Source organism: Aphanomyces astaci (genome assembly GCF_000520075.1).
Source record: "Aphanomyces astaci strain APO3 unplaced genomic scaffold supercont1.6, whole genome shotgun sequence".
Classification (NCBI taxonomy): Eukaryota; Oomycota; class Saprolegniomycetes; order Saprolegniales; family Verrucalvaceae; genus Aphanomyces; species Aphanomyces astaci.
Window position 1 is genome coordinate 1,229,220 of NW_009798269.1, and position 13,367 is coordinate 1,242,586.

Genomic DNA, 13,367 nt, shown 5'->3' on the forward strand with positions numbered 1-13,367 from the left:
AAATGCAGAACTTGTGTTTAGCGTTGTTTTATATTCAATCGGGCTTATATTATTTTAAACGTCTGGTTGTTTAACGCAGTTAAACAACGGGCAAACTATATGAAAAGCACAATAGGTAAAAAACGTAACTAATAATGATTGCTGACACCGTTAGTATTAATATAAGGCCTACACCAGCTCTTTGCTTAACCACTCAAGGCCTTCATATAGTCCCTTGCCGGTGAGGGCTATGCAGGGCTGGATGTAATAACCATGCGAGGTGACACTTTCCACTTGCATCTTGTCTGCGATGTCGGAGGTGGTCATGGCGCCAGGAAGGTCTTGCTTGTTGGCGTAGACAAGCAACTTGGCATTTTGGAGCTCAATCTCTTGAAACATGTGATGGAGTTCGTCGGACGCTTGTTGAAGTCGAAGGGTATCGTTCGAGTCTACGACGAAGATCACAGCATCGGTGTTCTTGTAGTAGTGATGCCACAGCCCGCGCAGCTTTTCTTGTCCGCCAATGTCCCACGCCGTGAACTGGACGTTGTTGTATTGAAATATCTCGACATTGAACCCAATGGTCGGTAGAGTGTGAATGGTTTCGTGCAGTTTGAGCTTGTACAAGATGGTGGTCTTTCCGGCTGCATCGAGGCCAAGGAGGAGGATGCGCCGCTTCTTGGTCGCGAAAGAGTCCATCATGTGCATCAACTTGGCAACGTATGCTCCCATCATAAAGTGTGTTTGCTCGGTGGTAACCTTAAATGTGAAAATGATCACTCAACATCGCTTGACAATCATGTTTCGGCGGCCAATCATATCGATGCAACGGAATCGGATTTGCACCTGTTTCATTGGCTGTACAAAAACATGAGATCTAAGTAGCCAACCAAAACACGATTTGGGATGTGCTTAGCAACAAATGATTGGTCAGTCCAATCTATGTACTTCGAATGTATGACGAAAAATTTCAAAGAGGTAACTACTACACCCTCCGTCCCACTTTAATTGCCCGATCAGAAATACTTCGAAGTATTATAAATTAGGGGCTGGCCGCGGAATATTTTTGTAAGCTTAGTGGTATACTTCCTTGAAAAAATATCATTTTGCCTATAAAATATGATACTGAACTTACCATAACGGTAAATCAACACCTTGTAATTAACGTTAGATCTTCTGCACGCTAACTACTTACTGTTAACTGTAAACCGCCGCTATGTTGCCAACTGTAATTGGCTTGATGTTTGGCTCTGACATGGGAACGTTATTTGCATTGATCAAACACTGTTGGCATTCTTACCGTACAGCTCTCGGAACTATTCTACGAGGCTTCATAAGGATTCATTCTCCAGTCCATTGAGAATTGTGAATGTTTGTCACTTGGGAATGATGTTTGCATACTCCGAGTAACAATTATTAATAGATGTTGCCCACTCAAAGTGCATCAGTCGTAGTATTTCTTGTGGAATAATCCCCCCACATCAGGTGTACTTTACCTTCAAAGCACCCAAACTATACCTTTACAAATAGTGGAGGAATTCCTAACAGTAAGATAAGACTCCGTACAAATGTACAAAAAAAAACCTTGTAACCTCCGACTTCGTCCTACCTGGTGGGTACAGATACTATTTCGAAGTATACTGTTATTCCCGAGGTACATCACAGCATCAATCGAATGAATATGTCAGCTTGACCACCGCAGTTTGGTGTGACTACAGTACCGGTAGAGACGTCGATATTCTCCTGAAGTGAATGAACTATCTAACGTTACGCTAGAATTGCATTAATCGTCAGGTGTCAATATTAGAATATACTAGGAACACTTGAATAGTATTAATACCGATAGGATTCGATGTGCGCGGCGTGCCATTGAGCATAATATCTACTCCACTTGTCCGAATGGTCTGTGAGGATTAGATTGAACGGTTCAAATGGACCCGAGTACGCCGTGGTTGCGTTATGGAGTCCGTCCAAGTACGTTGCGAGTGCATCTCCGACGTGGCTGCTGTCGATGGTACCTCCGAGCGCAGTGAAAAACGCGAATTCCAACTTGCGCAATGGCAGCAGGCTGTGGGCGCACGGCTGCCGCATGGTGGTTTCAATGTGTTCCCACACTGGTTTCCAAGCATAGTCGGCGTGGAATACATCGACGTGGAGGCTGTCCTCGTACCATTCGTCGTTGCAAACGCGGTCGTCTTGGCCCCAGAACAACAGGTCCTGGCTCTCGGCCTTGTCCACGCTGACAATCACGCGCCGATTGGCGATGATCAAGTCTTCGAGACGAGCTGTCCCGGCACGCACCTCCAAGTCCATCGGGTCGTGTCGAAGGATCACCATATCACCAAACACCTGCCTCACGACTGCCACGACTTCGTGCTGAAGTCGGGGGGTTGGCGTCGCGTCGCCGTTGTCGTCGGGGGCTGTAAAGTCGGACAAGTCGCCAAAGTTGAGAAAGATCACTTCGCGGGGATGCATGTCAAGCCAGTGCTTGATCGGCACTAATCCTGCTTCAGTGGGCTGGTACACTTGCGTCCGCCACCACGAGTATCCGTGACAGACCACGGGGGAGATTCGCTCGCCATGCTTGTCGTACGCACACGAGTCCACGTCAAAGTACCGGATCCCAGCGTCCAGGAGCTGGGGGCCGCTCACGAATTGGTTTCGTTGCAAGGCAAACCCGACGTCCGACAGGGCGTTGTGGGCGCCCATCCACAGCACTTGGCCGATGCGCTTGTTGCAGTATCGGACGTAGCCATTGCACCCGCCTTCTTCGGGCACGACAGTGGTGTCCAAGAACAACATTGCGGCCGGCGCCGAGCGATCGGGAAGCAAGTCGGGGTCCATCGCTCGAACGTAGTTGTGTCGCGGGGGGGGCTGCCGTCGATGCCACGTCTTGTGAGACGAGTCTGCGCAAATAACATGTGTCAAGACGACTGCCACGTACGTAGCCTTCATTTCCACGATAAAGTACAAGGGGGCAGATGCTACCACCTCAATCTCGTACGAATTGGCGTGAAACCGATATACTAGTATACTAGTAATGAGAAGTGCAACTGCCAGTGTCGGAACTGTAACTGCCGCTGTGGTTACGCTGAAATGTTGGTTTATTACTCTCTACCGTGGCCGCATTGGCTTGATGTGTTCTAGTCGTATGTCGAATTCACTAAAGTGTCCACTTGCAAATTCACAGCGTGGGGTGAAAGTGGGCGCAAATGTGGTGAATTCTCTTCGTTCGACTTTTCACGCTCGATCTAATAACTCCTTAATGGCCAAGAAAGGTCAAGTGGTTGTTGTGCCATTGGGGGTACAACTCGCGCCACTTGTCCGAGTGGTCAGTGAGGACGAGGTTGAATGGAAAGTAGGGCGACCGGCGGATCGATGGACTGGCGTCGTTTTCCGTCTTCAGTGCTTCCATGTACGTGGACAGCGTGTCACCCACATGATGGCTGTCAATGGTGCCGCCTAGCGCTGTATGAAAGACAAACTCGAGCTTGTTCAGGACGCCAGGCTGGGCCGCACACGGCTGTCGCATGCGCGTTTCGACGAAGTCCAGCACGGGAGTCCACTTGTAGTTGTTGTGTATCCAGTCAGCTTGGAGGCTGTCGTCGTACCAGACGTCGTTGCACACGCGGTCGTCTTGGCCCCAGTAGGTTGGGCTCGGGTCGGAGGCTTTGCCGATGCTCACGACGACACGGCGATTGGCATCGATGAGCTGCTGCAATGTGGCGTTGCCAGCCTTGATCTGGGCGTCCCATGGGTCGTTCCTGAGTACTGCCATGTCCTGAAACACGCTGCGGACGACGGACGCAATCTCGTCGCGCAGTTGGACCGTTGACGTGGCTTCTTTCTTGGCGTTGACAGCCGTGAAGTCGTTCACGTCCCCAAAGTTGAGAAACACAACTTCTCGAGGATTGGCAACCAACCAGTCACGAATCAAGGTGAGACCAGTTTCAGTGGACTGGTACCATTGGGCGAGGAGCTTCACTTGACCATGGCACACATACGGCGCGACGCGCTTGCCTTTTTCGTCGAACGCACAGCTGTCGATGTCAAAGTACCGGACACCAGCGTCCATAAGGCGCGGGCCGTTGACGAACTGGTTCCTCTGGACGGCCAAACCCACGTCGGTGAGCGAATTATGAGCCCCAATCCAAAGCACTTGGTCCACACGCTTGTTGCAGTACTGGGCAAAGCCATTGCACCCTCCAGCTTTGGCCACCAATGGATTCAAGTCGATGACGAATGGAGTCTCCACGTCCGGAAGCAAGTCCGGATCGTTGGATCGGTCATACCCTGGACGAGGAAGGTCGGGCGGGATACGAGGTGAAATGGGACACGGGTGACGTCACGAAGTTGTTGACGTCTGTCGTATTGTCAGCCGACGTCGTCCAGTGGTGAGATGCAGTGGATGCACCGAGAAGGGCAGCGGCAAATGCCGCGACCTGGGTGTCCTTCATATGAAATGATCCGATCTGTGCGCCTTTTGGAAGTCCTGATGAAACGCTTTCTATACAATTCGAATTCTTTCATTGGTGGAAATATATATACGATTTTCTGATTGGCTATATAAATTATATACGAACTGAGCCCAGTTCGAAGTACCGAATTTCCGGAGACTTGACCAATGAAATCACTCCGAGTCGCCGGAATATTTTTGCTTTACCTCCTGGTTCCAATAAATAAATAATTCCACCAATAAGCGTTGGCTGTGAGTAAAAATTTAATGTCTGGAGACAATCAGTACTGTACTTCGCACGCCTTTTTGACCATCGACTTTACAGTTATACTTCGCGAAGTATATTATATTAATACCATCTGCTTCAACAATACCACTCCACCCGAATAAATAGACTTCTCGATGTCGGATTGACTATTATAGAGGGCTTTTGTAAAATGGTTTCAACTTGTCCTCGTCGACGAGTACAGTACCAGTACTCGATAGTGTAATAATGGAGTGTGAATAATCAACCCAAGCTAGCGTTCAAGATATTTCAAGTGACGACGATGCCAATTGGGGTAATACGACTTCCACTTGTCAGCATGGTCGGTGAGGATCAAGTTGAAAGGGAAGTATGGCGCCTTGTCGATTGGGCCGTTTCGCCGCACCAGGGACTCCATGTACACATTCAGAGCGACGCCGACCGAAGCCGCGTCGATGGATCCGCCCAACGCGTTGTGGAACTGGAATTCTAACTTGTTGAGGAGCTGTGGGTTGGTGGCACATGGGCTGCGCATGGTGTCGTCCACAAGTTGCACGACGGGAGCCCAATTGTAGTCGGTGTGGTCGTCGTTCCATTCAAGGGCAACGGGATACCACGCTTCACGACACACACGATCGCTCTGCCCCCAGGCGTTGGGGCTGTCGCTGCGGCTGATGCCTACATTGACCACCACACGGCGATTCGCGGCTATCAAATCGCCTAGCGTGGCCTTGTTGGAGTTGACGGCGGCGTCCCAAGGCTCGTCTCGCCAGATGGCCATCGATCCAAACACTTGGCGCACCACATAAGACAGTTCATCTCGCAACTGGAGAGTAGATGTGGCGATGCCTCGGATATTCACTGCGGTGAAGTCCGCAATGTCGCCAAAGTTGAGAACGATCACCTCGTGGGGGTGCTTGTCCAGCCATTGCTTGATAGGCAACAGCCCTGCGACGGTTGGTTGGTGCACTTGGGCTAGGTACCATTCATAGCCATGACAGATCATCGGAACCGTTCGCTTCGCATTCGCCACGAAGGCGCATGTGTCAATGTCCAAGTACCGAATGCCAGCGTCCAACAAAGCAGGGCCACTGACGAATTGGTTGCGCTGCAATGCAAACCCCGTGTCCGTGAGTGCATTGTGCGCCCCTATCCAAAGCACTTGGCCCAGTGTTTGATTGCAATAGCCAACGTAGCCATTGCACGCAGTTGATGATACCGCCGTAGTAGACGTTAACATTTTCTCCATAGTGTTGTTATTCCCTCCATCAGTAACCCTAGAGTCAGTGGGCATGTCGCCGCTGGCTTGTCGAAGGGTTGTTGTAGCTGTCATGCCAGGAAGTGTCAACACTGCCAAAACCATGACGGCCTTCATGGTGATTGTACACAGGCGTGGTTAATTTGAAATGCAATTGCATTTAGGTGGTGGACGTCCCTCTGAACGTTACATGGGAGAAGTGTCAAACTTGTCGTTCAACGGCGTCGAGTGACGAACGCGTGCCGTTGGAATTCATGACTCGATCCAAGTAACAGTTAGGTACGCATGTTACTGTTATTAATAATATTAATACGTACGCTACAGTAGTACAGTATTAATGTAACGTTAGTATTAATACTACAGTAGTTGAAATTCAAGTTGATTTATATCATATAAATGAATCCTTATTTATTTATGTTGGCGATCGACCTACAGTACTTGTGTTACTGTGAGAATCCAGCAGCATCAAAGAATGGGAGGCGGCATTGCGTACACGCGCGGCAACTCGTTCGTGTTCAAGCACTGGGTCGAAGAGCCCTTTGAGCTATCTCCAGCAGATGTATCCACACTGGATCTACCAGGGTCCAAGAAGACAGGGCTTCTCCTTCGCTATCGAGACATTGAGCTTGTCGTGATCAGTGCCCGGCCATTGCTAGGAGACGGCGCTGCCACAAAAAAATCCCGCATTGAATTCACGGGACGAACTACCGAAGCAATTCGAAAGGCCACCAAGTACTTCACGGCGGCGACCACGACGAGTGTGTCCTTCTTTGTGGGTTCCGAGGTCGAACGAGACCACTTGCTTCACCTGGTCGAGCTCAACACGGTCGTGAATCCAGCCACACAGTCCCCGAGTCTTGCACCTCAAACACCTTCGACATTGACCATTCCACCACCCATCGATTTGCATGCTCCAGTTCCTGCTGTGCCACCATCCACCTCGTCCCAGACCCCGCGCAGCAGCGATGCCAAGCTCGCCATTGACGACGGCTTTCGATCGTTAGAAACGGCCGCAGTCCTTGAAGAACAGCAAGACTGGGCAGCAGCATTACACGCATACGAGCATGCTCATCGGTTCTTTCTTCAGTCGTGTCCACACATTCCATCGGACAAGGCATCGACACGGCAGCTACTAACCGACAAGTGCGCTGAGTTGACCACCACCATCGCCACCCTGCGCGACCGAGTGGCGGCCACGTCAAACTCGATTTTGCCCCCTCCAACGTCGTCACCACCACCGCCGCCAGTACCAGCCATCCCGGCCCATTTCGCACCCACGATTCCCCCGGCATCGGTGCCCACAGCACCTCCCCAGCAACCGATCTCGCCACTGGCGTCATCATCATCGTCGTCGACGTCCATCCATCCCCCCCATAACGAACTGACGACTCCATCTCCGCCGTCTCAGACCCGTTCAGTGGACGAACGAATGTACGCGTTGCAAAAGTTTGCCGAAGCGCAAGACGTCCGACGGGCACAAGACCAAAAGCTGCCCATCGTGTCCGACTTGGCGCTGCGGTTGGCAGCTCTCAAGAAAGAGACGACGGTGGCCCCTCCGATGGGCACCCTGGAAGCCAGATTACAGCGGCTGCGGGGCGGGGAGCCAGCCCTACAACTGTCGAAACCGGCTCTTTCCAAATACTACGAGGACGAGAACCTGTCGTCATCATCCGAATTTGAAGACTTTAGCCAGGACGACACCATCGACGAGGCCATAGCTGACGTCTTGCAAAGCGACGCCGATGTGAATATGGCAGCGCTTCTCGAAGAAGCCCAACAAGCACTGGCGTGTTCCTCGTCGACACCCTCGTTGCCATCAACTTCCACCACACAAGAAGAAGACAAACTAGTGGCTGCGCTAGTCAAGGAAGTTCTAGACGAAGCGGACGCAGTGGAAGCCACAGACGCACTCGACCCATCAAAGCCGACGACCCCAACAGACGACAAACGGAACAGTGACAGACAACACACAAACGTCCAACCTAGTAATCGTCCACCTACCTCGCCATAACCTATACACTAACCAACGTTCCTCGAATATATATAATCTACTACGTACTCGAAACCGTCGAGATTACCTTTTGTAACCGCTATTGATGAACAAGTTCACGGGTGCCGAAAGTGCGCGGCTGCTGTCGGTGCTCACGGAGGCCGTGGAGAAGCTCACGTTGCTGTCCCACCTCCCTTATATTAACGACTCCGACGATACCCGGGCGGATGTGGCGTTGGCCCAGTCCGCCCTTCTCCACGCCTTCCCGCCTCCGTCCAGCGCCAGTGGCCTGTACGACCAGCAGCAGCCTTCGGCCACAACAGTCCTCAGTCAACTCGTGCGTGCTGTGTGATCTTTGTTGCAATTGATTGAATGACCAAGCTTCGAATGGCCAGCAGCCATTGATTGATTGTGTGTGTCATGACGAGTAGTTTGCACAAGAAGACGTGTTACTACAAGCGACCGATGGTGGCAAGTTGGACCTCATGCACGACGGGGGAGGAGACGGTGGTTCTGTGGCGTTTCGAGAGGCCATGGCGTTAGCCAGATCGTTCTGTCGGGTGGTTCGGCACGACGCGTCTGCCCACGCTGTGCTTACGACGGTACTACGTCGCCACCATTCTTGTTTCACATCGATTCTTTGCCGCCAATATCCACAGTTGTATTCTCATCACGGCCTTAAAGCCTGACGATCGTTTCTGACGTGGCAAGTTGTATGGCTATTTGTAGGTGGATAGCCATCGCGGAAGTAGTGGGGGCCCAGCTCAGTCTCGAAACACTTCTTCCTCCCCAAACCACACTGGCCACATCATTCACACACACAAGAGCACATCGACCAACCATCATCGATCCGGACTCGTAGCCCTCAGCGGGTACGTGGCGGCGGTGCGCGACCAGGCGGCGGGGACGCTGTCCACGAGCGTGGAGCAGGACGAAGCCACTCGACAGATGATGGGCGACATGGAAACCCGCATTCGGGAAGCCGAGAACGACTATAAGCAAATGACCGTCGATGTCCGCGCCCAGCGAGAGATGCGCGACGTCGATGTCCGCCGGAATGCCCACAAGATTCATGCATTAACCAGTACGACCCCAGAATCCCCCGACACATGCCCACAATCCCCCGCCACATGCAAACCATTAACAAATTGAGTAGACGAACTGCACGACATTGAACAAGGCGCAGACCAAGCAGCGACGTTGATCGACCAGGATGCCAAGCAAGCCGAGTTTTCGCTTTTAAATGGCTACGAAGGCAACGTACGATATACTATTCGAATAATCGGCGAAAAGGACCGATGGCGGCTTGTCTTGATTCGTGGATTGCATGCAGGTTACCCAATGCCGCGACGAGTCGGACTTGTTGAGTGTCCGATGCACCAAGAGCAAGGACGAACACCACGTGCAAGAAGATGGCCACCGGAAGCGCAAGTTGAAAGCAGCGGTGGAAGTGAGCAACCAGATCGAACAGTACGACCACGTGCTCGGTGCGTTGCAAGCTCAAATCGATGCGGCCAGGGCGGCGATGGCGACCGAAGTGGCTGAAGTCTCCCGTCTGTCGGCGGTATTTCATCGGTTGGATGAAAACTACCGGCTCGCGGCGGCCGACCACGCCAGGTGGGACGCTGAAGAGAAAGAGCGACTGGCCAAGGAAGCCGCGTTTGTCAAAATGGTCGCTCGGATCCAAGCGTCGTACCGAGGGTACATGGCTCGCAAAGCGTTACGAGAACGCAAAAAGAAGGGCACCAAAAAAAAGGGCACAAAAAAAAAGGCGGTCACAAAAAAAAAGAAAACCAAGGCCTAATAAAACGTTAACGTTACCGGTACAGTACGTTGGCCAAATTGACAGTGAACTTGACTGTGAATATATTAATACCGTTATATTGTCGATTTGATACAAATTTGGGGAGGGGGTGCAATCGAATCGCGCCGACCAAATCGATCCACAATCGATCTGATTGGTTGAATTTCATTGAGAAGGTTTTGATTGGTTAATAATTCTGAAGTAGCCAATCAAATCGATTTAATTTCCAACGAGAAACCACGCCACAACACGAAATTTCACTCGAAAGCACAATACAGTATGTACTTACTTTATGAAGTAATACGACGTAGTATTAATAACTGTTACCAAACTTGACTGTGAATACATGTATTAATATACGTAGTACTAACTTAGTATACATATATAATTTATACTAGTCTACATTTACCAAGAGGAACGTGATGAATCAATCACTGTTACGAAAATGAACTCGATATAAGAGTGATTTTGCTATTATTGTATTTTATGTCTGAACACATGAGGCAAGAACGTACTGTTTCCATCATCGCTACGTCGACTTGTCCAATTTCGAGCGCCGACGAGGTCCAGATGGAGGTTCGGGTGTCGGTGATGGAGTGGCTACAGCAGCGACAGTTTCACTTTCCTCGTGTGCGTTGGCATTGGCAATGGCGGCAGCAGGTAACAGTTCCGGGGCTTGGTCACCATCATCTCCGCCTCCTTGCCCGAACTCGTTCACACGGGTCTTGTCCACGCGGTAGATCCACCTTTGGTACAAGTACACAAAGAAGATGACATCATCTCTGAAACACGCGAGGCGATGCATCATGGGCATGGTAATGACAAATGCAAACAGGTCATCGATGAACGTGTTGAGGGACTTGTACACCATCGCGCGCCACGGCAAGTGCGCGACGCTTTGGAGCTTGTAGTTGATGTACAGCTGGGGTGTCATCATGATAAACCCAAACGCGTACACAAAGCTCGTGAGTGACGACAGCACCCAGCTGTACCAGCTCTTGTGCTCGCTAAACCCGAGCTGGTACGCGGCGTACCCGACCAGCAGCGGGTACATGACGTACGACACGTGGGCAACTGCCACGCGGTCGTGCTCGGCCGTCGACGAGTCATAGGTCGCCTCCCCCTGGACGCTCCACTTTCCAGAGCTGGCATCTCGCGTCACTTTGACCGCCTTGTGGATCTTCCATACATCCAATACCACGCCCAGCCCCGAGCTGAAGAGGATCATCCACGACGTGTCGTTGTCCAGCAGGTACAAGAAGATAACCAAGTGGAAAAACGCATTCAGGACCACCGTGCGCACGCTCAGCCCTTCCATGCTCTTTTGTTTGCGCCAAAAACTCACGTCATTCTTGAACGCGAGCATGTCAAACACTGTGTGCAGAATCGACACGACCACGGTCACCGCCAACAGGTACGGATTCGTCTCGATGAACAGCTTCTTGATCGCGTCCGCGTCCTTCTTGGTGCCCGTGCCCATGGTCTGCTGGTTGCGAAAGTTCTGCGTCATCTGCTGGTACAGCCCAAACTTGATGAGCGACATGGGGTAGTACGTAACCTCCAACGACAACGTCGTCGTCGACTGGTTCACACGGATCAAGTGGTCTTCGAGCACCCAAAAGTCGTTGAGATACAGGATCGGCAGGTACTGTCCCGAGATGGGATCCACTTGCATGTGCGGTGCAATGAACGGCAGCGGCGCCGTCCCCCGCGCGTACGATGTGTGGTCGCACACCAGGTTTACAATCAACGACGGCTTCCAGTGCGCCACGTAAGTTGTGACGAGGTCGTCGGCTTGTTGGTCGTCCGAGTCGTCAACTTCCGCCGCGGCGGCGTGCAGCAAGTTGCGCCGCTTGGTCTTCTTGGCTCGAGGACGGTACGTGATGAGTTCGACTTGGCGGTACACTGTCGCAGTCGAGTCGAAATCTACAAAGCATGTGGTCAATGGTTGCGACATGGTGCAGGACAAGGAGGCACGATCGTACTGGCATGCCGGGGGTTTGGCGAATGACTCGATCGGGTGAAGAACGCGTGGGCGTACAACGTGGCGTTGTGGTTCAACACGCGGTCGCTCACAGTCACGTTCAGTTGCGTCTTGCGCTCCGGGTCGGCATCGACATAGTCGTACGTCAAGCCGGGCTCGGACCACACTGCCGCGGCCGTGGATGCATCGTCGAAATCAAACTCCACCGACTCGGTCACGTACACGAGCAGGTCCAACGACACGCCCAGAGGAAACAGGTTCGTGTGCGCTGGCAACCGCTTGCCCGATGGCGAGATGGCGGCAAATTTGCGAAACGGGTTGAAATTCGGGTCGAACGATTCCAAGCCAGATCCTAGCTGCGACACCACGGGCGACTCGGGCACATCGTCATCGCCAAGATCAAGCTGAGGCGAGGAACCGGGGTGGATCGCCACGGGCTGTTGGCGCTGCGGCGATTGGTTTGGCTGGTCAGCAGGCTGCGCACCGTTGAAGCTGCCAGTCCACAGGTACGACGTGACCTTGTTGATCCCGTACCACAGCACAACCATGCGGAGAAGACTGAACCATCCCATGCCCCCCTGCTCTTCCGCCGCAGGCGCGACACCGGCAGCAGCTCCATTGGCAGTTGGCGGAGCAGCTTCCACGGCCACCATAGTTCCTTTCGTTTGCGTCGACTTTATCCGGATAAATATCATCCGGATGTCACTCGCTTGCCTCCGGAAACATTTTTCATCAACATGACGCGATCGTCTGTGGTGCTCACTCTACTGGGCGGCTTGGGGGCTGGTATCGGCTTGGGATACGTGGCAGCGTCTAGACTTGTCGCGAAGAAGGTGGCGCAGAAGGTGTTGACCAAGCCTCGCCTGTACATCTATGACCATTGTCCATTCTGTGTTCGCGTGCGAATGATCTTCGCCTTGAAAGAGGTCGACGTGGAGTTGGTGTTCTTGGCCAACCACGACGAAGACACGCCGATTGGCCTTGTGGGGTCCAAGGTCGTGCCGATCTTGGAAACCCCCGACGGAGTTGTGATGCCTGAAAGCATGGACATCGTCCGCTACGTGGATGCCCATTACGGCGGCGCTCCCATCCTGGCGGAAGCCGACCCGACTCGCGAAGATCTCAAGAAGTGGATTCATGACTCGGCGGACGTCATGCGTCGTCTGTATCATCCTCGCTTCCAAGCGGGGTACTTTGCCGAATTTGCCCAATCCACGTCCCGCGCGTATTACAAAGCGAAGAAGGAGAAGAGCATCGGGTCGTTCGCGGTGGCGATTGCGAATTCCCCCGCCTACATCGACGCCCTCAACGGGTACTTGTTGGACTTGGAGGGGCTGCTGAAGACACCGCAGTCGGTCAATGGCACCCTCAGCTACGACGACATCGACCTCTTTGGCCGCCTCCGCGGACTGACAATCGTCAAGGGCGTCGTGTGGCCGGCACGCGTCCGGGCGTACATTGACCACTTGTCCACGGCCACCGATGTGCCTCTTTTGGACTCCATCGCTCGGTTCTAAAGACATTGGTACCAACCCTATTGTACTCAACGTGAATTGTAATACAGTAATCCATGGGACCATATTGGACCAAGTTGCAAGTGTTGACCTGAAACGTCCGCATCCTACTTTATGACCGCAAATTGCGATAACGAA

The 13,367-nt window shown here is 52.3% G+C and overlaps 8 protein-coding genes across 9 annotated transcripts; 3 read left to right on the top strand and 5 right to left on the bottom strand.

Moving 5' to 3' along the window:
* Nucleotides 1-89: 89 nt before the first annotated feature.
* On the bottom strand, nt 90-750 carry H257_03787 (hypothetical protein). The gene has a single exon (XM_009828034.1). It carries the CDS (start codon nt 712-714, stop codon nt 169-171), a length of 546 nt encoding a protein of 181 aa, XP_009826336.1. The 5' UTR covers nt 715-750; the 3' UTR covers nt 90-168.
* A 1,006-nt stretch (nt 751-1,756) lies between these two features.
* Nucleotides 1,757-3,009, top strand: H257_03788 (hypothetical protein). The gene has a single exon (XM_009828035.1). It carries the CDS (start codon nt 1,939-1,941, stop codon nt 2,479-2,481), a length of 543 nt encoding a protein of 180 aa, XP_009826337.1. The 5' UTR covers nt 1,757-1,938; the 3' UTR covers nt 2,482-3,009.
* A 61-nt stretch (nt 3,010-3,070) lies between these two features.
* H257_03789 (hypothetical protein) lies at nt 3,071-4,456 on the bottom strand. Its single transcript, XM_009828036.1, has one exon. The coding sequence runs from the start codon at nt 4,052-4,054 to the stop codon at nt 3,242-3,244; it is 813 nt and encodes a 270-aa protein (XP_009826338.1). The 5' UTR covers nt 4,055-4,456; the 3' UTR covers nt 3,071-3,241.
* A 479-nt stretch (nt 4,457-4,935) lies between these two features.
* On the bottom strand, nt 4,936-6,122 carry H257_03790 (hypothetical protein). The gene has a single exon (XM_009828037.1). The coding sequence runs from the start codon at nt 6,052-6,054 to the stop codon at nt 4,954-4,956; it is 1,101 nt and encodes a 366-aa protein (XP_009826339.1). The 5' UTR covers nt 6,055-6,122; the 3' UTR covers nt 4,936-4,953.
* Nucleotides 6,123-6,344: 222 nt separating this feature from the next.
* Nucleotides 6,345-8,003, bottom strand: H257_03791 (hypothetical protein). Its single transcript, XM_009828038.1, has one exon. The coding sequence runs from the start codon at nt 7,329-7,331 to the stop codon at nt 6,756-6,758; it is 576 nt and encodes a 191-aa protein (XP_009826340.1). The 5' UTR covers nt 7,332-8,003; the 3' UTR covers nt 6,345-6,755.
* A 21-nt stretch (nt 8,004-8,024) lies between these two features.
* H257_03792 lies at nt 8,025-9,805 on the top strand. Of its 2 annotated transcripts, XM_009828039.1 has the most exons (5): nt 8,025-8,264; nt 8,359-8,529; nt 8,657-9,011; nt 9,084-9,187; nt 9,261-9,805. In XM_009828039.1, exons 1-5 carry the CDS (start codon nt 8,034-8,036, stop codon nt 9,729-9,731), a joined length of 1,332 nt encoding a protein of 443 aa, XP_009826341.1. In that variant the 5' UTR covers nt 8,025-8,033; the 3' UTR covers nt 9,732-9,805. The 2 variants fall into 2 exon arrangements, with proteins under 2 accessions (XP_009826341.1, XP_009826342.1); XM_009828040.1 differs by having other exon boundaries at nt 9,084-9,805.
* A 377-nt stretch (nt 9,806-10,182) lies between these two features.
* Nucleotides 10,183-13,323, bottom strand: H257_03793 (hypothetical protein). Its single transcript, XM_009828041.1, has 2 exons — nt 11,717-13,323; nt 10,183-11,657 (listed from the first exon to the last, which is right to left on the bottom strand). The coding sequence occupies exons 1-2, from the start codon at nt 12,408-12,410 to the stop codon at nt 10,261-10,263; spliced, it is 2,091 nt and encodes a 696-aa protein (XP_009826343.1). The 5' UTR covers nt 12,411-13,323; the 3' UTR covers nt 10,183-10,260.
* On the top strand, nt 10,561-13,313 carry H257_03794 (GrxB family glutaredoxin). The gene is made up of 2 exons (XM_009828042.1): nt 10,561-11,607; nt 11,696-13,313. The coding sequence occupies exon 2, from the start codon at nt 12,453-12,455 to the stop codon at nt 13,230-13,232; it is 780 nt and encodes a 259-aa protein (XP_009826344.1). The 5' UTR covers nt 10,561-11,607; nt 11,696-12,452; the 3' UTR covers nt 13,233-13,313.
* Nucleotides 13,324-13,367: the final 44 nt, after the last annotated feature.

Excerpts from the sequence above, each read along its gene's own strand:
- H257_03787 (XM_009828034.1), bottom strand. The coding sequence starts at position 714 with ATGATGGGAGCATACGTTGCCAAGTTGATGCACATGATGGACTCTTTC.
- H257_03788 (XM_009828035.1), top strand. The coding sequence starts at position 1,939 with ATGGAGTCCGTCCAAGTACGTTGCGAGTGCATCTCCGACGTGGCTGCT.
- H257_03789 (XM_009828036.1), bottom strand. The coding sequence starts at position 4,054 with ATGGACGCTGGTGTCCGGTACTTTGACATCGACAGCTGTGCGTTCGAC.
- H257_03790 (XM_009828037.1), bottom strand. The coding sequence starts at position 6,054 with ATGAAGGCCGTCATGGTTTTGGCAGTGTTGACACTTCCTGGCATGACA.
- H257_03791 (XM_009828038.1), bottom strand. The coding sequence starts at position 7,331 with ATGGAGTCGTCAGTTCGTTATGGGGGGGATGGATGGACGTCGACGACG.
- H257_03792 (XM_009828039.1), top strand. The coding sequence starts at position 8,034 with ATGAACAAGTTCACGGGTGCCGAAAGTGCGCGGCTGCTGTCGGTGCTC. Across the intron at positions 8,265-8,358 it reads CAACAGTCCTCAGTCAACTC|TTTGCACAAGAAGACGTGTT; the intron begins GTGCGTGCTGTG and ends CATGACGAGTAG. Across the intron at positions 9,012-9,083 it reads CAAGATTCATGCATTAACCA|ACGAACTGCACGACATTGAA; the intron begins GTACGACCCCAG and ends CAAATTGAGTAG.
- H257_03793 (XM_009828041.1), bottom strand. The coding sequence starts at position 12,410 with ATGATATTTATCCGGATAAAGTCGACGCAAACGAAAGGAACTATGGTG. Across the intron at positions 11,658-11,716 it reads GCCAAACCCCCGGCATGCCA|ATTTCGACTCGACTGCGACA; the intron begins GTACGATCGTGC and ends CATGCTTTGTAG.
- H257_03794 (XM_009828042.1), top strand. The coding sequence starts at position 12,453 with ATGACGCGATCGTCTGTGGTGCTCACTCTACTGGGCGGCTTGGGGGCT.